The sequence below is a fragment of the Anser brachyrhynchus genome, assembly GCF_964034855.1.
Source record: "Anser brachyrhynchus genome assembly, chromosome: 17".
NCBI lineage: Eukaryota > Metazoa > Chordata > Aves > Anseriformes > Anatidae > Anser > Anser brachyrhynchus.
The window spans coordinates 9,655,842-9,678,503 of NC_137710.1; the positions used below are offsets into that span (position 1 = coordinate 9,655,842).

General features: G+C 40.1%; 1 protein-coding gene across 2 annotated transcripts in view; it reads left to right on the forward strand.

Annotated features, from left to right (window-relative positions):
* The window catches only part of CLTCL1 (clathrin heavy chain like 1), a 38,157-nt gene that overhangs the window by 1,692 nt on the left and 13,803 nt on the right, over positions 1–22,662 (forward strand). For both annotated transcript variants that reach the window (XM_080559847.1, XM_080559848.1), the window contains exons 2-17: positions 7,473–7,680; positions 11,923–12,191; positions 12,447–12,608; positions 13,389–13,502; positions 14,889–15,062; positions 15,386–15,583; positions 15,979–16,179; positions 16,303–16,455; positions 17,085–17,207; positions 17,970–18,107; positions 18,341–18,505; positions 18,919–19,099; positions 19,484–19,647; positions 20,393–20,518; positions 20,844–20,986; positions 21,585–21,819. In XM_080559847.1, the coding sequence (XP_080415973.1) occupies positions 7,473–7,680; positions 11,923–12,191; positions 12,447–12,608; positions 13,389–13,502; positions 14,889–15,062; positions 15,386–15,583; positions 15,979–16,179; positions 16,303–16,455; positions 17,085–17,207; positions 17,970–18,107; positions 18,341–18,505; positions 18,919–19,099; positions 19,484–19,647; positions 20,393–20,518; positions 20,844–20,986; positions 21,585–21,819 (2,754 nt within the window). The remainder of the gene's footprint in view (positions 1–7,472; positions 7,681–11,922; positions 12,192–12,446; positions 12,609–13,388; positions 13,503–14,888; positions 15,063–15,385; positions 15,584–15,978; positions 16,180–16,302; positions 16,456–17,084; positions 17,208–17,969; positions 18,108–18,340; positions 18,506–18,918; positions 19,100–19,483; positions 19,648–20,392; positions 20,519–20,843; positions 20,987–21,584; positions 21,820–22,662) is intronic.

Below are 22,662 nucleotides of genomic sequence, written 5' to 3' on the forward strand. Positions count from 1 at the left end.
AACATCTCAAGGGAGCTGTACTGAAGTCATATTCTATTTTTTGCTACCACCTGCTTTTGCTCCTAAAGAATTTGATCGTACTGGACTGACTAAACCTGCGCTTAAGGGACTTTCCCCCAGCGTGGAAGCTGCGTAGAGGACCCCTGCCACCAGCATTTGGGACCAAATTGTTCTTCAGGATTCACTCTTCCCTGTTCCCCCTTTCCCCCTGCTGCCCCCCTGCTGCAGTAGCTCCAAAGCAGTGCTCCAGTGCCCTGCGGATGGGGAACTGAGATTAGTAGCTGGGAACAGGAATGCAGTCAGCCTCCTTGGTGTTGCTTCTGCATTTGTCTCTACATGGCAGGAGAAATGGGGAGGGAGATCAGAAGGAATGTGGGAACTGGTAGTGTTTGCTCTGGCTAGATATCTGAAGTACGGTTTTATCAGCTCTAACTTCTTACTATGTTGTAAACATCTAGACTTGCTGCTTATTGTTGGCTGGTAGGGAATTTTCTTATGAAAGGCCTAGGCCTTCACTCCTATAATGTTTCATTATAATCTGTGTTTGCCTTTATCAGCTTAATCTTTCTTTTTTTCCAGATTGTAGCCAAGCCACTTCCTTGGAAGCAGTTAAATTGTTGTATTTAAAAGAAGTAGTATGACAATTCTACTACGCTGCTCTATGATGTTAAATAAAAAGATTTCTTATAACTGTGCTGCGTATCAGTGGTCCTATATTGAGTCTTTCTAACCTTATGTCAAACTGTGTACTGTTTATATCTGTAGCTATTTTAATTAATTATGACTTTAAGTGGAGTAGCTTTTAATTCTGAATTTAGCCTGTTGCTGATGGAACATTATTTCACTTATCCTCAAAGTCTCCCCTGTACTTTACTGGATGGAGAAATGAAGGATGCAGAAAGCGTTCTTCAGGGAAGTTAAACATAAGTTGTAGTGCTATATACGGAATTCTTCTCTCCTACTTTCTAGTTGGAAGTGGATAAACGATAATGTGAAGTGAAACAGTGATCTTGGTCCACATAAAATTGGAGGAGTACTAGGAATCAGTAGACTGTTTACATTCCTTGTGAAGCTCATTTTGCTTTATGTTGATCATTCTTCTGACTGAACTGTAGCTCCCAGCTTGTGCAGGAAGAATGACTGTCAGTCACAGTGCACATTAAATCCCAAGTTGTTATAGCTTGTATGTTCACCTCTGGTATGAGCATATGAGCTGTAAGAGGGAGAGCAGCTGTAGTTAAATAAAGATGTCCAGGTACTGATGGGGCAATACTGAAGCTGAGAATGAACTCATGTGTTTTACTGTTTGTTTAGGTCCACTTAATGCAATCAAACTATTGTTTTTAGTTTTGAACTCTTCACAAATCCATAAAGAACTAGCATTTTGCTCATCCTTCACACGGAGGTTATCATAATTAACTTAAGTCCTACAGCAATGGATGGGGATAAACTCAGGACTTGCTTTTACCTCTGATAGTCAACCAGATGCAGCTTCTGTTGGAGCAGTGAATTATAAATTTACCAGATTGAACTCTTCTAGCAGGATTATAGTTACAGTGGGAATGCCAGAAAAGACTAAATATGCTGGTACATAAACTGGAACCAATATTACTCGAATTCCTTGAACAAAGTGTTTTTGGTCTAAAATCAAACTTTTTCTTTCCGTAGTCTTAGGTTTGTTCTTAAAAGCTTCTCTTCATCCCCTTGTGAGCTTCTTTCAGTTCTCACTAGCACAAATCTCTGCTAGCCTGTGCAGAAAGCATTGGTTACGACAACTCTCAGGTTTCTACGTTGGGAGCTTTGTCCCATAGATGGACAGATACATGTATCTGTAGGCAGGTTTCTGCTTTCTGCTGAGTAACTAGTAAAGGCTTTTAAGCACAAATAACTGAAAAAAAAAAAGCGTGCGTGTTTTACACCTTTGATGCATAAGTTTTATGCATCTTGGTGCAGCACTGAGAAGTTAAAAGTATCCTGGTCTTAAACATAAAAGGATGTAGTCGTCTTGACAAAACCACTTTTTTGAATAGTCTGAGATGTCATCTTAAGAATTATTATCTGTTGTGCAATAGGCATGACTGAGCTGAACTGTAATGGATTTCAGAAGTTTGCTTTGGCTAGGCATGCGGGTGTAAAAGCACTCAGGATGTTTTCAAGCTACAAATGACTTTTTTGGACTTGTATTCAAAAGGTAGGGCTAAATATCATGACTTGATTCGGCTGTTTAGTGTAGAAGAGACCATATTTGTTCATATTTGGGTTGAAAAGTGCTCTACATGTGGTGGGGAGGCTTACTGAACAGATGATCTAGTCGTTGCTGACATACAGGAACAGGGTTTTGTGTTGGGAGTAACCAACATTTAAAATGGAAGTGTAATTGGAACTAAAACTAAAACCTGTGGTCCCGTGGTCTTGCATATTTCAGCTCTTGCATGTCCTTAAAGTCCCTTGCCTGTCAAAATGGGAAAGACTATAGCAGGAGACAGAGTGGGAGCAGGGAGGGGATGTCCAACAACTGTGTGTGTGATTCTTCCTGGGCATGTGATTATAACTTTATATAGCCATACTAGTGAAATAAAGTGTTCTGAGAAACTGTTACTGTGTTCCTGGCTTGTATAATGCTTTAAATGATACATGTTCTTGCTGTTCTAGTAGGCAGCGTTTAATATTTAGATATAGCTTCTGTCCAAGCCATACTCTTTTCTAGTGGGTTTAAAACAACAGTTGATCAACGCTGAAAAGCTTTTCCACTAGAGCTGTGTGGCATTAAGCTCAAATGGGATATTTAGTGAACCCTGGAGGGATCTTAAATTCCCCAAGTCATTTAGACTCCAGCATTTAACTGATGATATGGCCCAAATATTTGGGTGTTAGTACTGAACAGACAGTAAGTTAGGCTCATGTATTTCCCATTAGAGAAATTGGCTTTGTTTGAAGACTCTGTACTAGTGTCTGCATTGGTTTCTGCTTTCTCAGTCTGGATCCCTGCACTTCTACAGAAAGAACTGCATTAGAAAGCCCAATGTTCAGTAGAACTCTCATGTAAAAGCATCAGTAAACCGGGATGAGGAAAGATTACTAAATTTCAGATTAACAGTGATTTCATCCTAAGTGTAGGATTTAAATAATACACCTCAGGTTAATTTTTACCATGTCAGAAGTTCTCAGTATCTAAGATGCTTAAAAATACATTTGGTAGGCAGTGATCTAATCCAGCCTGCAGTAATACTAGATATCTGCAAAGCAAAAATCCTTATCTGGTTCATTCAGCCTGACAGTGAAGAGTTCTTCACTGTACACGTAGGTAAGATGCATTAGGGCATGAGAAGGGTAGGGGAGGAATCAGGCTGTTACTTTAGAACACAGTGATGTCCTTTCCTCTAGAGCGAGACCTACATAAGTGTGCTTAGTGGAGTTCTCAACTGGATTAGCAAAAAGTAAAGTGGGAGGTAAAATCATCAAGGAGGTGCTCTCCATAATAAATGCCTCTGGAATGACTGTAATATAGAGTCCTACTTTTCAGAAGAAAGCAAAAGTGGTCTGAGAGTACTGCTTGCATAAGCAGTATAATAAAAAATGGAAATTCAGTAGCAAGTAGAGGCCTGCTTACTCCTTTACAAAAAACTGCAAAAATCTGTAATGTATGTAAGCTTCAGTACTGACATGTAGTGCCTTTACTTGAGGGTTTTTAAGATGTAGAGCTAAATGCATACTACCTACTGTAGTAAAGTTTTCTTAGCTCTGTACTTGAGGGAACGGAGACAGTGTTTTAGGATAATATAGTCCAGACTGGCCCCGCAGGCAGTCCCACTCAGGCTAGAAGCAGTGCTGGCTAATATTCCTTTATTTGGTTATAAAAGGAATCTGCTCTTAGGTGTAGTCATAAGGAACATGCATCTTGCACTGCTTCTGTGGAGTGCATGTCCTCTGAGAAGGATACTTACTCCTGCCTTGATGGAAGGAGGAGTCTTCAGTGTTTTCACAGTGCTGATGTAGGAAGTTGCTATGCACTGAAGCCTGCAGTATTTGCATGACCATCCTTTAGGAAGTACTAACACTTTGCCTTTAAAAGTTGTGACTGACTTCCCTAATAATGCCAGCAGTAGTCATGCAGTAGTACTGTCAGTTTCTGAGACCTTTGCTAGATGTTACGACAGTTAAATCTGCAAGTTACAATACCAGAGTTTGATGCAAAATCTTATTTCTGTTAGTGAAGGTACCTAAAGGATTATGATTCTCCAGCATAGCCAACATAGACCAGATTTTGAAGTGAATAAACTTGGGCTTAAAGCTGAACTTGAAGTAGGCTAATGCCTCCAGATTCTCACCATACAGACTGAGTGTCAAGCAGCTTTCTTGGAGAGGATGTTGAGCCAAAGCACAGTAACCGAGAGGGGACATCGGACAGCCTGCACTTCTACTCCAATACTCTGAGCTTGGATTAATTAATTCGAGTTAGAAACTTGCCTATGCTGCAGTTAAATCTCTCATGACACTTCATTTTATCAGTGTTTTATAATGGACTATACTTTGGTAGATGGACTTGGATCATGCCCAACATTAAAGTGTTCAAGTGTCTGCTTATGTGAACATGTAATTTGTCAGTAAGTGGACATTATCCAGGCTCTGGCATGTGACCAAGAACCCTGTAGCAAAGGGACGATCATTTATTCCTCTTGATCAAGTTCAGATGATGCAGCTACAACTTGTGTGTTTACTGGGTACCAAAACTTTCTGCGTTCCTCATATGTAAATGTTTTTCGTTCCTGACACAGAACCCTGTAATAGCTGCATGCCCAATGCACTGTTCTGGCAGACTTCTGGGGAAGAGCAAACATCTTTTTATACCTGCATACATCTGGCTTGTATTGTATTACTGAAACTTCAGTATGTCAAGATGAGCGGTTACTGAGCTGAAGAGCTCCTCATCAGAAAACTGAACAGAAAACAGTTCCTGAGACATCCTGGGCACAGCTCTGACACCGCCTCACTGCTTGGTATCTCACTTAGGTACCCAGTTTATGGTTTGGTGAGTGGCTTTGCATGAGCTGTAACAAGCCATGATCAGCCAGATCAAAACACACTAAACAGTTCGTGAGCTGTGTGTCCCTCGCTGCCCAAGCGGTTTTCTCTGTTGTGTGAGGGTACTGATGGTGTGCATGGAAGGAGCCTAACAACTGGGTGATGCTGATGGTATTTCTATCCTCTCTGCCTGAGGACAGTCCTTTTTCACTTGCAGTGCACTGAAAAGCAGTATAGGTTAATCCCTTAAGAAGCTTCAGTGAAGCTGAAGCCTCTGTTCATTTGCTTGGAAATCATTGCTGTGGGGCATGAAGCAGGTGCTTGGGCTTGTTATGCTTACTGTTGCACAAAACGCAGCTTACATCCACGCCCAGCTGGGGCGTGCTGCGTAGGTAAATCTGATTTACTCCAGACCAACTGAAGCAGTGATCCTCCTTCACTGCCACCTCATCTTGTTAATCTGAAATTGGAAGTGGCTGGAAACAAAGTTAACACAGACTGATGAAAGTAAGAAATATTCATCTTCTAGGGCAGTGACACAGAATGATTTAAAGTTGCATGAAGAATAGCTACTTTGTATGGTCATATGCCTGAGCCCAAGTTATGCCTGAGCTGGACTCAGAGGCGAGGTCTGCACTGAAATCCCGGTCTTTGCTGTTAATCCAAATGCTGGGGCATCCTGGGCAAGTGAAGGTGAAATAATTAATTGATTATTTTAACACATTTTTCTTAGCTTGCACTAGTGAGGATTAAATTCAGAGAAGAAAGATGAACAAGTCCATTTATAAAAATAGGCCATGGAAAACTGCACTGCACTGAGCTATTTGTGTGAGCGGTTGCACAGCATTTCTACTAAAGCTTTGAAATAACCTGGAAGCTTTAGCACTAGTGTTCCTCTGCGACTACAGCAGAAGTAGTAAGAGGCTGGACAGCAGGAAGTAGCTGCAATTCAAAAAGCAGATTAAATTTGGTACCACTGTAACTTAAGAGTTCCTTTCATCTTGGGACAGCTTCATAGGGGCTATATCTAGAGGTTTATCTGAAACAAATCTGAGGTCCTCTGGGGGAAGAAGCAAATACCACCATGATACCAATTATTTGGCAGCAGAATTCAGATTTTTCTTTTGTATAGTATTTTGGTTGGTGTGGCAGAGGGTAGATTTTACCAAACTGTGATATCTATTAGCTAGTTAGAAAATACAGAGATAGCATAAATACTGTCTAAACATGAGCTATAACTGTAATCCAGTGCATTCAAGGTTAATTTGTGCTTCCAGGGAAGTACTTGGTGCCAGAGTGATCTCAGAGGAAAGAGGTATCAGAGATATTCCAAAACTAAATGAGAACTCCTGGACCTGCCAGTCATGTAGCCTGTTTCCAGGTGAAAATAGGATGAAGTTTTATCTCTTAGTTGGCTTATATCCTGTTTTTTGGTTCCACCGGTACTGTAAAGCTGGAACATGGTGTTCCAGCTTTGCCAAGGTAGACATGGTGAGGTCTCTGCAATTAAGACGGGCCCTGGGGTGATGTATGTTCTTCATCTGTCTGTTGCTCCCTCAGCTTTCTTTTTCCTAATGAGATGATACAGAGTTGAAGCTTGGGAGGAGGTAAAGATAAAGGAGTTAAGACTGCTTGATTAATTGTACTAGAAATACTATAGATGTTTCAGTTGAATATTTCTGACATCTTAAGGCCCTTCCTTGGAAAAGAACTCGTACTTAACGTTGCAACCTTGGTATGCTTATTAGAATATCTGTTTTAGTGGAGAAGCTGGCATAAAACCTGTAAAGATACGCGATGCTTAACAATTCCTGAACTTACTCTTGTCAGTGCAATAGTCCACATTAGACTATGGTGGTCAAAACACTGATGCTTCCTTAAATGCCTTGGGAATACTGCAATATCAATTCCCATCTAAGGGGAAAACGGGATAAGTCTGATGTCTCTACATATGATGCAAGCAATTTAAATAGGTGATCAGGTGAACTTCCAGGAGAAAGTATCTTGCTGTGTTGTCATCTTTTCTCTCTCACCAGCTGAATTGGGCTAGAGAATTAAGACCTGCTACGTAGATTTCGTTCTGTAACATCACAGAACGGTTTCTGTAAGGTTAGTAGGTTCTCTGGAATAGTAATGCTACTGATTGAATATAGCCTATCAAATTACTAGAACCACATTAAGCAGTAAATACTTAAGTTAAAATTCCTTAGTTTGCGTCAATAACACAACTGTGGAATGTCTTTGGGACTTGTACACCGATGTTTGTGTAGTTTTTACGTGTGGAGCAAAGCAAGGAAATAGATGATAAATTATAGTTCAAAAATGTACACTGTTCTCAGATAAATATGCTAGTCTTGCATTTTCTTCTGGAGGAGATTTTATATGTAGAGGCTTAAGTTAGACATGTCTCCATGAGAAGAATAGTAAAGTGCTCTGTTCCCTCTTTTTAGCTCCAAAATTTGGGCATTAACCCAGCAAACATTGGATTCAGCACCCTAACAATGGAATCTGACAAATTCATCTGCATCAGGGAGAAAGTGGGAGAGCAGGCGCAAGTAGTGATAATTGACATGAGCGACCCAACAACACCCATCAGACGTCCGATTTCTGCTGAAAGTGCCATCATGAATCCAGCCTCTAAAGTAATTGCGCTAAAAGGTGAGTAACCCTTTATTCTTGTAATGAAACCTACTGTTTAGCTGTGTTACTGCTTATGTATGCTCTTAAGCGTAAGAGCTGTGTAAGCTTTCTAAGAAGAATGTCTATTAGAATAACAAGTCTTGCCTGAACTTGCATGCCGTATTTTGGTAGTGGATTTTTCAGTAATCTTTGGATGATTTGCCTCCAAGTAGGTGTGAGATGCTTGGGCTTGGCACTGCAGCCTACTATTTTCACTGAGGACCAGGTGAACGTATGGTATACTTTCCCTTAAGGCAGATGTTCTAAGCATAATGGACACTTGTAGACATGAATGGGGGGAGAGTAAAGCCACTCTTACTCTCTGTTCTGTGCTGACCCTTACTTGTAGCTCTAAAGAGCTTACTAGATGCCAACAAATTGTTATAAGGCTGGCTAGTAACTATGTGAGTCTGAACATACAAAAGCATGAACGTACAATCATGTTAAGTTTCATAAATGAAAACCTGCAGATAGAAGACATCTGTTTATCAGTACCTGTGGCATTGATCTTGGCTTTAAACAACACTCTGACCTGAAAGAAATCATATTTAGTATATCTCTTTTCTTAAATGGGTAACTTCTAGTGTTTACTCTCAATAACTGTTTGTTACTGACTATGTACTTTTCTTTCTGCATCTTATCTAAACAGATGGTGAGTGAACTTTGTCATGACATTTCATGTTCAGTAGTACAGAATGGTCTAATCTCATAAAAAGTACTGAACTTTGAGGTAGCCATTTGACAGTTCACTTCATAGCCCTGTAGAGGGGATCTTAATCCTCAACTGGTATTACAGTGAAAGTGTTCTCCATTGGCTTGTTGCTAACCATTTGGCTGCTTTGACTATTGACTGTACCCAGTGGAGAAGTGTGTTCTTAGTTTGTGTGTGTGTGTATATATGATGGAAGTACAGTTGATAGACAAAACCAAGTTGCAATACTTTTATGAGAGACCTCTGCTAGCATGTCCTGTGTGCTATTCATTTCTGCCTAAGTGTGGTATTCGGTGTGAAAATGTGTGATGACATTGCTTAGGGGTCCAAGAAATAACTGTCCTCAGAACTGGTACAAAGCATATAACTTGCTGTCTACAATATCAGACTTACACTGACATGAAGTGAAAACTAATGTGTTAACGTTTGACTTTAGCTGTAATTGTGGTTCACCTAGGGTGCTAATACATCCTGCAAAGGACTGCCTTACCTGGGGTGTGGTTAAAGGTAACGATGAAAAGATCTATTTCAGATCTGTTAGCATTCACTGTCTTTATCTTGGACCCCTTTTTAACAAACCTTATTGGCAAGGAAAGTGCCTTTTCTATACTAGCAGAATTTCATCTAACTCTTAAAAGGAAACAGTGGCATCTGTTTTTAAAACTTACCCGCTAACACTTACTAAACAGATTATCAACAGTTTCTAAGAATATATTTTTATTCTTGCCACTGTTAGACTTGCTCAAAAGGAGTATTGTTCTGTCCATGCAGAGTGAATAAGCTTGTCCTCTGAACAGACAAAGCTAAGTGTATGATTTCACATTGACATGCAAAGTTGTGTTGTCAGGTATTGCAAGCTTAGAGCTTTTCTTGTATCAATAGTGTAATGGCCAAAGGTTTTTGGGGAAAAGAGAATAAATAGAGCTACCTAACCCACACGTTGTTGCTACCCAAGATAACCAGTGTAACTACAGTAAACTGTGCCGAGGATATGGTTTTAAGTCAGTATGTCACACCAGACTTTCCCTGCTGATTGACTGAGGTATTAGTAGTTAAAACCGTTGCATATTGTGACCGAGTGTGCTGTGATTGGGAGTTGCTCATAACCTGTGGATTATTGAGCAATAAATATACAATCCCACTCCCAAAGAAGAAATGAAATGGTTCTTGAGTTAAAGTGAAAGAGTATGCACAATTTCATTTCTGGATTGCATGTGGCATTCTCCAGGTGTACCAAGCTTTATGCATTGTACTTGTGTCCGTGATTCTCTCTTGCTTTGCTCTGTACCGAGAATACTCACCAGTCGGTGTCAGCAGAGAATGCAACACTCAAGGGATGCTTCCATTCCTTGTGGAATGGAGAAACTTCATGCTCCAGTGAACTGAAATGTAAACTCTTGTGCCGGTTTTATAAAAACAAATCAAACCAAAAAAACAATAAAAGGTGCTTGCCTGACTACACTTGCAGAGAATAGTCTTAAATATACTGATGAGTCTGTATCTTGGCCAGGAAAACCTATATGAGCTTGGCTTTTTGTCTCAGATCTTGGCCTAAGAAAGCACTCAAGTAGGTGTAAGACTCATACTCACTCGACCTTGCTGTTTGTGACTTCATGTTAGCATGTTTAGCATGTTCCACTCTCTCTTAATCCAGGTAACTAAATTATTGTAGTTTAATTGCAGTTTAGAGCTCTGAACCTTAAACTCATGTTGCCGTACTTAAATTATATGGCTTTGGAGCTTGCGGTCCCCACCCACCATCAAGAGCTAGCTAGTTGAAGAAGCTTCTTAAGCCATTTCCAACTGTAACACAGCAGTTCAGTTTATTCTAGACAATAGACAAGCATGAACTTTTAGCTCATTTTGTTAGCTTATCGGTTCTTTCTATGTTCTTAAAACTAGGGACATCTTGCTTTGTTTTTAGGAAGATTAAGAGCAGTTTCTGTGTGCACGCACTGGTGTTCCTGTTTAGGTGGTGAACTGGAGCCCTTCCAGAACTACTTGTCTGCCTTCTGGATGCCAGGCACTATTCCCAAATCAGTCCTTTGATAACACCAGTCTACTGCTGGACAAAATATCCAACATAGTAAATACGTTATTTCCAACTATCAGTTTACAGCTCTTGTTAGGCCTGGGTTTGTTGCATTTGTATAACACAGTAACTGCGTGTGCAGAGGTGGCAAGGTGATCAGAAACAGGCTGCTTTTGGTCTCAGGAAAACTAGCAAGCTGTCGAAGGAACTAGCTGATCATGATAACAGATCTTTACGCTGTTAATACAGGGAACATAAATGCTGCATGTGGGAATTCTGAAGTGTCTTGCTTTGTCTCTTGGCACTGTTATACAGTAAATTGATCGTATTAGTTTGTTATACTAAAGCCTTACAGAGCAGCCTGAGTTGCATATTAACTTGGGTTTATTGTCTCTTGGAAATGATTCCACAGTGGCCAGCAGCCTTCATCTATCAAGACTTCCCAGTAGAAGCAACATCTACCAGTTTGATAATCAAAAGTGTTACTAGCAGGGAAAACACTTCAGAAATGTGGATAGAAATAAAGGCATTACAAGCCAATACTCTAGCAGTCTGAGTGGGTGTCTTGTGAACAGAAAACAATATTCCTAGAGCTGAATAGTCTTAGTTGCAGTCAAGTAAAATATTACCGACTTCCTGAAGGGGATGGAATCCCTTATTCTTTGACTAGTCAGCTCATTGGGTTGGCTCAATTACATTAATTTTAATAGTCTACTCCTACGTGCTTCTGGTGGTTCAAACAGATGCTAAAGTCAAGCTTAAATCTGCAATATAGTTACCCAAGTCATGAATCAGCACTCTTAACTGGAACTAAAGCTCCAAGCCTTTCTGTAAACTTTCCGACATTTTTACTGTCCTCTTCAATAGGCAGTTGTTGTACTACTGTTTTACATAGCCCATCCATTTCCCAGTTAAGTGCAGAGCCTGTTCTGCTCCAACAGAAGGACAGAATGGAAGCTATGGTCCTTGGCTAGCTATTTCAAGAGCTGTTGCAAGTCTCCTGCTGTTGGATTCAGTTCAGGTGATCTACAGCAGCTACTAGATTGACACAAACTGGAGCCACTCTTTCTATTAATTACACTGAATGACATCAACTAGACAGCTATAAGTTGATACACTAGTGCTGCTACATAAACTAGTTTACTCAAGGTCTGTCTTATATTGTTTTGTTGTTGTTTTTTTTAGCTACACTTTATAGTTAGTCAAAATATCTATGCTTGTCAGTCGTTGGTTGGAATGCCGTGTAAGTGTCCATAAAAAGTTTTTTTGCATCAGGGCTGGAGGAAGTTGTGGGTTGGGAGGAGATTTTGTTTGGTACGAGCCAAGTATCAAAGGACACTCTGGTGTGACAGGACACTGACCCTGTCTGTAACATCACTGGAATAGTGGGCTGAACAGGATGTTTGTAGGTAGGCAGACTACAGGATGGCTGTCGTAGTAATTGATCTATGATGTTTCTTGGGTTTTGTCGTACTAGCTGGGAAAACACTACAGATCTTTAACATTGAGATGAAAAGTAAAATGAAAGCCCACACCATGGCGGAGGAGGTGATCTTCTGGAAATGGATATCTGTGAATACAGTTGCCTTGGTAACAGAGACAGCAGTCTACCACTGGAGCATGGAGGGAGAATCTCAACCCCAAAAGATGTTTGACAGGCATGCTAGTCTTGCGGGCTGCCAAATCATCAATTACAGAACTGATGAACACCAAAAATGGCTGTTGCTCATAGGAATTTCAGCACAGGTAAGTTACCTGTAAATATCATGCTATGAAAATGATCAGGAGAGCCTTGGCCTTACTTAATAGCTGCTGTGGTTTCTTAAGTTTGGTTTCTTCAGAAATGCCTTTTGTGGAGGAATAACCTGACCTTTAATGTGATTAAAGCATTGGAAGAGGGGATGAGAGAGGCACTTGTCTCTTTTTAGTTAACTGTCCCTGTGGTCTTGCTATAAACATTTGAAATCTTACCCCTAAATGCTGACTTTTTTTCTCCCCCAGCAAAATCGTGTGGTTGGTGCAATGCAGCTGTACTCAGTTGATAGAAAAGTCTCCCAACCTATAGAGGGCCATGCAGCAGCTTTCGCAGAATTCAAAATAGAGGGAAATGCCAAACCTTCCACTCTCTTTTGTTTTGCTGTGAGGAGTCCTGCAGGGGGCAAGGTAAAGTTTGCAACAATTTTCTTGTTTTGGTATAGCAGAACTCAGTACTAGCAGAACTTAAGTGAGCTTACAGTTCACTGTATGCTGTCTGAAGAACAGCTTGTGGACCTTGTATACAACATATTTGGTCAGTATGAAAATGTTTTATTTTAATGGGATAGAAACTGCTGAAAGTCTGAGTTGCTTTCATGAAACTTAAGCATAAGAACAAGCATAGATGCGATAAGAACTGAGCCCAAGGTATTAGAGCATCAATTTATGCCCAAGTTATGCTTTGTGTATGAAGGTAAGTCATCAAGCAGCCACTTATGTCTAGAATCCAGTACAGAAGAGATTTGATAAGCCTTAGTACTGTAGGTAGGTTGTTTGAATCTAGCTGGTAGTGGGTCTGAGCAGCAGCTGAATATATTACAATTTCTGAGTGGTCTGTAAAGAACATTACAAATTCTTATGCTTTCTAGTCTTTTACTGCACAAATTGTTGATAAATTGACAAGAAGTCTCACTCAAAACTTCTTGAAATAGAAATATACCGTCTGCTTTCATAGAAAACATGTCCTTTAGCTTTTTCTGTTTTTTTTTTGTATTATCAAGTTCTGGGGAACTTATCCTTCGGATAAATATCTGGAACACAGCTGCCCAGACTGTATTGCTGCAGGACTGGGCAGATATTTAGCAGCCAACTGTGGCAGATGACTTCAGTAGCTTATCTGAATAGAGGAATTTCTTTAATGTGGTTGGTCTTGCAGGCAGTCTTGTGACATACTCTTTTACTTCCTAGCTTCACATAATTGAAGTGGGTCAGCCAGCTACTGGGAATCAGCCATTTGTTAAGAAAGCTGTTGATGTGTTTTTCCCACCTGAGGCGCAGACAGACTTTCCTGTGGCAATGCAGGTAAATGTTTGACCAAAAAAAACCCCAACTTTATAGCCTGGCATGTAGCTGGTGTCTGTGATAAAGAATGTTTTCTACTGTGGCTTCACTGTTATTCCTCCTAACTCTGGAAGGACTGTTAATTGACTTATGGGGAGCAGACTGCACATTAAAACAGAAACTCACCCACAAATATATAGGCTGTTCCAGTATTTGTCTGGACATGTCAACTTAAGGTTGTGTTAAAAACAAAATACACACACACAAAATCAATAGTGTCTTCTGGTAGAATGTCTCTAATACCGGTCAACCTTCTTGTTGAACAGCTAACAAGTTTGACTAGCTTCTGTCTTATTGACAGCAGTCCAAAAGTAAGAAGACACCAAGTATTGGACACAGTCAAATAAGTAGTACTGTAACTCATGGGTTCTTGTCTATACTGATCATTCTTGTTAATAGCAGATAATTCTGCATTTTCAGGCTATTGAACTGTCTACTAATGATTAGAGTTCTAGATATGAATGGTACAGCCCCTGATGTAACTGGGCATAAAAGTGGCATTTCATCTACAGTAGATGTCATACGACAAATCGGGTGGAGTTTCCTATATTAGCCTACCTCCTGCAGTAGCAGCACACAAAAGGTACCTTAGGACATTACTGGGAGTTTTTTTCAGGGAAATAATATGACTAGTTGCTTTGAAAGACAAAACTTCACTTAGGGTGTCTAGAGGACTACACATTGTACTTGAAAAACAAACTCTCGGAGCGTGCAACTGCTGACCAGTCTAATAGACCAGCTTCATAAATAAACCAAGAGAAGCCATAATAAACTAAAGAAAACAAAGCAAGCTGTCTTCATGGCAGGACTCATGGATCTCATTAACAAAACTGTTGAAGACTTGATCCAAAGTGAAAATACTTCTAAATACCATCTTGGTTTAAAAGCCTCCTTGTTCTTGTGACTTAACAGCTAAAGTGGAGTTCTCAGCAGCTGAGCTTGGTTTAGGTTCTGCTGGTGCTTTGGGTAGGCCTTGATGGAAAGGAGTGGGATTATCTTGCTAATATTTTTGAACAGAAACTTGTACTGACATATCTGACTAGAATGCTAGTTATGTCCAAACTTTATTCCTTATCCTGGCTCATTAGGATGAGGAGTAGTAAGTCCTTTGCTGCAGATGAATATTAATTTCCCTTCAGCCTCAGTGTTCAGTGGAGCTCTGGCTTCAAATGGCAAGCAAAGCTATTCATTGCTTTGAGTCTGTAATGAAGAAGCCTGAAGCTATATTTGTTCCTAGCATCAGTGCAAAGGCATGTCACTGCAATACTGTCTTGTAACTAGGCTAAAGGCAGCTGTCTTAACTGTTGTAATCTTAGTCTTGACTAATGAAAACTCATCTTTTCGCAGATTGGAATTAAGCATGGTGTTATCTACCTGATCACGAAGTATGGTTATATTCACATGTATGACTTGGAGTCTGGAGTTTGCATCTACATGAACCGTATTAGTGCTGACACTATTTTTGTCACAGCTTCTCATGAACCTACCTCAGGCATTATTGGTGTCAACAAAAAAGGACAGGTAACAAATCCATCAATCTGTTTTTAAGTCTTCTAAAGCTCAGATGAGTGTAACAAACCTAATGAGTGACTTGATGCAACAAACATCATGGAAGGGATCAAGTTACTACTAGATTTCAATCATTTCTTAACCTCTCCTAGCACAGACTGCTTGAGAGGGAGGAACTTGTTTGTGGGTTTTTATTATTATTTATATATATATATATTATTATTTTTTAATAACATACCACTTCACTGATAGTCTGCATAGCCATTTGGTTGCTGTATTTTGTGGTAGTTGTGGAAGGGACAGTAGTTCTCAGTTATGTCTTTTGTCCTTTCTAGGTGCTTTCTGTATGTGTTGAGGAAGACAACATAGTGAACTACGCTACAAACGTTCTCCAGAATCCTGATCTGGGTCTGCGAATGGCTATACGTAGTAATCTAGCTGGCGCAGAGGAATTATTTGCCAGAAAGTTCAACACATTGTTTGCTCAAGGAAGCTATGCAGATGCTGCTAAAGTAGCTGCATCTGCACCAAAGGTAAGTAACTCCAAGGGCAAAGGTTAGAAGCCATCAGGATTGCCTTAGCTTAGTTGACTTGCTTAGGTCACTTGCATTTCAGCACTTGACATTCAAGAGCTAAAGTGTTGCACTACTAGCCTTAGTTGTCTGCAGTTCACTTGCTTGTTCTGTGTAATACATTCTCCTGTATCCTATCAAGGAGCATCTGCCATACTTTTCCAACCATGGGCTTGACTTGCTGTGGGCACTGACTTCTAGCTAGAACATCATTGGCTTGGGTTTGAAGATCCCTACCCTGAAGGGTTAAGAATAGATGCCTCAGTACATAGCTGAACTTAACACCTGGTTTTTGTCTACCACTATTCAGCCTCCAAAAATTAAACGTTTCTCTTCTGTATATTGTGCCTCTACAGGGAATTCTACGTACCAGTGATACAATCAGGAAGTTCCAGAGTGTACCAGCTCAGCCTGGGCAGGCCTCTCCCCTGCTCCAGTACTTTGGGATATTGCTTGACCAGGGACAGCTGAACAAGTTTGAGTCTCTAGAGCTCTGTCGCCCTGTTCTACAGCAAGGCCGCAAGCAGCTTCTGGAGAAGTGGCTGAAGGAAGACAAGGTAGGCTTGATCATTACACTAGCTTAATTCTGTTGCCTTGTAGCAGTTGAGTGTGAACAATTCTTTTGTTGGTACTACATCTCTGAATTCTTGTGCTTGACAAAATACCACTTCTGTATTCAGCTGGAGTGCTCAGAGGAATTGGGAGACTTGGTGAAGACAGCTGACCCTACCCTTGCACTCAGTGTCTATCTTCGTGCCAATGTGCCAAACAAAGTGATACAGTGCTTCGCTGAAACTGGTCAATTCCAGAAAATAGTGCTGTATGCTAAAAAGGTAAATTTGTTTGTCACAAACTGTTAGACTCTATTTTATGTTTAACGTGTACATTCTCAAATTATCTTCCATGAGATAAGTTTGATTTCTCTCACTCAAAACTGATAAGTAGCAAAGATTGAGAAATACTGGAATTCATGGTGTATGTCTAAGGTTCAACAAAGCAATCCACAAAAGTTGAAATCAGAACCTCCTCAATTATATGAACTATCAAATCGTGAATTTGTTCAAGTTTATTCTAGAAAATAAAGATAAGATTCTTTGTAAATCTATAAGGCAGGTTGTTGGTTTTTTTTGTATAGAATTAAAAAACAATTTACCTGATGTCCACTTGCAAGTTTAGAACCTTGCTTGATAATGCGTTATGACGCTTGTAAAAATTTGTTTCTAGAAGTTTTCTTAACCAATAAAAAATGTACCCTAGTGTAAGTTCAGCTACTTACTAAGTAGGTGAATACTGAATTTTTGTGTCAACATACGGATAATACTTTTGTCTGTGAATTCCTGGAACATGGGAGATGCGCATGGCAAGCCTCAGAACAGTTCACAGTGTTTATGCTAAAGATTCTGAAGGCTTAAAAGAGATTTAAAGCTTCCCAGACACGCATGACTGTTTCTGAAATCTCTAGGTTGGCTATACCCCAGACTGGATCTTCTTGCTGAGAAGTGTGATGAGAGTCAGCCCTGATCAAGGCCTGCAGTTCTCTCAGATGCTGGTACAGGATGAGGAGCCACTGGCTAACATTAACCAGGTGATGCCTACAACAAGAGTACTGGTCTCTTTCTAGACAGAGGTAATAGCATAGTACCATTCTGGGGCCTGGTAAGGCCAGTTCAGGTCTCTAGTTGGCTTGGTTAGAAAAGTGACTAAACTATTCTAGTCAAGTTTGATTACCTTAAAGTCTTAAGAGGCAGGTGTGTTCTCAAGTACTTGTGGAAGCTCTCTGGATTCTTACAGGAAACTTGATAATGAATCTGTCACAGTCTTAGTCAAAACAATAATGAGTGTTACTGTCAATTTAGAAAGCTCCTACTGTTGGCTCTAATGGAGCAGACGTGAACTCTTCCCATAGCAGAGAAGTTACAGAAAAGTGAACAAACAAACCTCAAATGAGTGCTGTCTTACAGAGGCTGCTTCTGGTTAAATTGGCAAAGAACTAAAGCAACAACTTGCATTATTAAATAACTGAACCTGTTTAGAAAAAGGATTAGCTTTTCTTTCTGAAACTGTCCCAAAAAAGGACAAGGGATGGAATTTGCTTACCGTGTGAAAACTGAATAGTGGGTGGCAAAATCTAGCATAACAGATTAAAGTAATGCACTCCTTGCATTCTGGAGAAAAAAACAAAGCATGAAACTTGTGTCTCTATTACCATGGTAGTAATACTATGAAAACAAAGGAAATGTAGCATGTTAAGTGCTGTGATGAGCTGCCTTTCTAGCCAGGCCATTAGTATACACAAATAAACATGCACATGTATATACAGACCCCTCTTTTCTAACAATCTCAACAGATTGTGGATGTGTTCATGGAGAACAGTCTCATTCAGCAATGCACGTCCTTTCTGTTGGATGCTTTGAAAAATAACCGCCCTGCAGAAGGCCACCTTCAGACTCGGCTGCTGGAAATGAATTTAATTCATGCCCCACAGGTAAGACTCTTAACCTAGTTCCTCCAGAAAGTGAAGGAGAGACAGTAGGCTTGTACTGATTTTCTACATCTAAAGTTCTTACAACAGTCTAATGTAGGGTACTGATATCTATATACAGTTTACTAACATCAAAGACTACTAACGAGTCACTGCTATGTCTTTTCAACAAACTTCAGCTTGAGCTGCTGTGATTCTCTAACAGTCTGAGTATGAAATGAAATGTAATCTCCCAGGTTGCAGATGCCATCCTTGGAAACCAAATGTTTACACACTATGATCGTGCTCATATTGCCCAGCTGTGTGAAAAGGCAGGCTTGCTCCAGCGAGCTTTGGAACACTACACCGATCTCTATGATATTAAACGTGCTGTTGTTCACACTCATCTCTTGAATCCCGAGGTAAGTTTATTGAGCACAGGAAAAAAAATGAAAGCCTGAGCTTCGGTGGGTGAAGTGACCTCTCCTTAGCATTTCTGTAGCTGTTAAAATCCCTGCAGCAGCTATAAGATGTTTTACAACTACCTAAGCAGCACATGTAACTGTGATTCAAGAACATTTATCCAGTTAATGATTAAACCTTAATCTATACTTCTGATAGCTTGTCTGCCTTCAGTTTCTTGGGTGGGCATTTCAGATCTTATTTCCAAACTGCATTTTTGTTGCAGTTGTAAAGATGATGAATATGTTTCTTTTCAAGTCTTTGGTCTTAACACATGAAAAGCTTGCCTGGGGTAGAAGCTTTGGCTAGTTGTTCTGTTGTGAGAAGTCAGATGAATCCTGTATAAGTTACTCAGTAAAGTTTTTCTTTGCAGTGGCTTGTGAACTTCTTTGGCTCTCTCTCTGTTGAAGACTCGGTGGAGTGCCTGCGTGCTATGCTGTCAGCCAACATTCGGCAAAATCTACAGCTTTGTGTGCAGGTTGCTTCTAAGTACCATGAACAGCTTGGCACCCAGTCTCTTGTGGAGCTTTTTGAATCTTTCAAAAGCTATGAAGGTACAGTATTAAAAGGAAGCAGCTTCCTTGGAAGCACTACTCAACTGAAGCTTCTAGTAAGGATTGTAGCTTTTATGGGAAAGGCACTTTCACATGGCTGAATCTTGGAATGCATTGATCAAAGTGCTGAGTTCATCACAGTGAATAGCTTTGGGGGTAACTTTGTCTAGAAACTTTCTTAACCCTCTTGAGTAAGTCTCAGAGAGAGACAAAACCTGAAAGGGGGGGGGAGGGGAACAAAACAAAACAAAAAAAACCTTCTGCTTTTCCTGCAGTTGAAGGGAAACTACTCTCAGCAGTGTTGAACAAAGTTAAAAGATGAAGCCCATAAGCACACTTGCTTCACTCACCTTTTAACTATTAAAAACATGTGACTCTTTCTAGGACTGTTCTATTTCTTGGGTTCCATTGTAAACTTCAGCCAGGATCCAGATGTTCACTTCAAGTACATCCAGGCAGCTTGCAAGACAGGTCAGATAAAGGAAGTAGAAAGAATCTGCCGTGAAAGTAACTGCTATAACCCAGAACGGGTGAAGAACTTTCTGAAGGTAAATATTCTGTCTAACAAATCAAGCAATCCTCTGTATGTTTTGCTTAGCAGCAGAACTACAGCCTTCTGAATGGAGGGAAATAGCAACTCAAGTTTTAACTGGCATGGCCATGAATAGTTTACTATGTAACCAGAATAGGAATCTAGTTCTTTTGCAGGAATATAATAGGTCCTTCTGTGCTGTGTCTGGAAAAACAAATTCACCATTCCTATAAAACTAGCCAGTATGATATTCATGAATTTGGTACAAGTTGTGTTTTCACCTAATGGTAGGTGAATCCAGGTTGGCAGAAGGAAATACTGTGCTGAAGTATCAGCCAAAGCTTTATCAAGGATATTGGCTAGACGAAGCTTATTAAAACAGGACTTACCATGCACAACACTTTGCATGCTTTGTAACTGGTAAAATGGCATTTTAATGCCATTTAATTTTGCAGTAAGTTCTTGGCCCAGCAATGGTCTTCTGAATTGATATGTGAATTGATAGTCATGTTGAAGCTAGGAATGTGGGCCTAATACAGCACTTGTTGAAGAGCCTAAACTTAAAACTCAATTGCCTGACTGGCCATGTGGCACTCATAGTGGCTAACTTGCTTTTGAAGTCAGTTGTCTGCAGACAGCCTTAAATTTTTGAATGTGTTGTGATTTCTAGTGCTGGGACAACTTGGTCAGACTTTACTGCTTTGAAAATGCTTTGACAAAGGATGGTTGCTTTCTTACATTTTTTTTTGCACAAAATACAGGAGGCAAAGCTGACAGACCAACTTCCTCTGATCATTGTCTGTGATCGATTCGACTTTGTTCATGACCTGGTGCTCTACTTATATCGCAATAACCTGCAGAAGTATATAGAGATATACGTACAGAAGGTAAGAAGAATGCACTTTTAAACTCTTGCTTTTTCCTTCCTTCTAAGGAAGGAAACTGAACTACTTTCAGTTGACTAAAGCAGATTTGGCTACATCTTTTATGCTCACACTTCTCATGCAGAGGCTCTTCACTGGGCCCTCCTCTATCACAAACCTACAAGTGTAGTTTTTCCTGGAATTCATATACAGATGTGTTAGTAACTTAAAAATCACTGCTCTTAAAACATAGTTTAAACTGTTAACTAGAACTTTCTTTATGTGGAAGACTGGGGATGGGTTATTAATAATGCTAATAACTGATTTTAATGATTGTGGCTTATTCTAGGTGAATCCCAGCCGTATACCAGCAGTGGTTGGAGGGCTTCTTGATGTGGATTGTTCTGAAGATGTAATTAAGAACTTGATCATGGTGGTTAGAGGCCAGTTCTCAACAGATGAGTTGGTGGCTGAAGTGGAAAAAAGAAATCGGTAATGAAAATTGATCTGTCAACACCAGTGTCAGGCTTTCCTGACCCTGGTATATGCCCAAATTGAATTGGATGCAGTTCTACTGAAGGACACAATATTAATATTGTTTTATGTTTCTTTATAGAAAAGCAGTTTAGATTTGCTAGCAAGTCTCTGAATTATATGGGCAATATAAGATGCCTGACAGCACTACATGATGGATAATATGGCATTTGAACTCTCGTTCCTGAACATCTTCCCATGGGATGTGCCTTTGGAGTAAATTGTCTTAACAGTCTCATTATAGGCACATGGCAGCTTGTGTAATTAGTTTGTAGCCACCTGTAAAATGTACAAATGCATTTAAGTGTGAAGAGCCACTTAAAACAGAAGTTATAAAGAAAACTGACAAAACTAATGCCACCTGCCAGCTTCCCTGATGTTAAACTGCAGACCTGGCCTCCATTCGTTTAAGACATTTAAAAATAGGTGGCTGTTTTCCATCTGCTTTTGAGTTTGACCAGAAGAACTTGCTTGAAGGGAAGGCCAGATATTAATTAGTATCTGTCATGCATACCTTGGTCTAACTTATAAACCTAAAATGTTTTCTTCTTCAAAGGCTTAAGTTGCTGTTGCCATGGCTCGAATCAAGGATTCACGAAGGCTGTGAAGAACCTGCAACTCATAATGCCTTGGCCAAAATCTACATTGATAGTAATAATAATCCAGAGCGGTTCCTTCGTGAGAATCCTTACTATGACAGCCGTGTAGTTGGCAAATATTGTGAAAAGAGGGATCCTCATCTGGCCTGCGTTGCATATGAGAGGGGGCAATGTGATCTGGAACTCATAAAGGTTGGCAAAACTACATTTATAAACATACTTGCTGCCTGAAGCAGAAACTTAGCTTGCTATTTGACTAACATTTGCAGAATCCTGTCTTGCAGTCTCACTCAGGAGTTGAGGTAGACAGGATTCTTCTACATGGAGACAGTAATTTTTATGATAACAAGGAGCTCTCATGCTTTATGTCAAAACTAAAATAATGCAGCTCTGCAGATTTAAGCTACCATTCATATCTTTCATCCACAGACTGCTCAAAAGTTGATCAAGTTTACCTGGCCCAGCTGACAAATATACCAATGCTAAACCTTGGTTAACTTGGGTTTCTTTGAGCATTGAGCACTTGATCAACAGAAGGGAGAGGTTGTCACCTAATTTAACTCGGTGGGAGGAAGAAAATCCTCCCTGAAACTTCGGGTTGAAACTAGAAAGGGGGATGTGATTTTCCCTTGCTGTGGTTGACCCTTGAAGAGCTGTTCCGATGCACAACTAGAAATGAGGAAAATAAATGTTGACAGTCAGACTGCAAGGACTTGTTCAGATAGCATTCCTTTCCTATCTTAAACTTGTTGATTCCTTGAACCTCCCTTAGAAGTTCAAGGGCAAGTGAAGTTCACAGTGTTTTTCAAATATGTCCTAATGTCTCATACTGAACACCAGAGCTTAATGTCAGATTGCAGTTCTTGTGACTGCTGTTAAAGAAAACATTCTCCTACTTGCACTTCTGCCTTATATAGTATATGCAAAGAAAGTCAGCTGTGTAGGGGTAAGAACTAGCTTGTTTTGCGCTGTGTAAAAAGAAGTAAATGCCGTTTCCTGACAAGACCCCCACTGTAGTTGTTAGAAGGAAGGTAT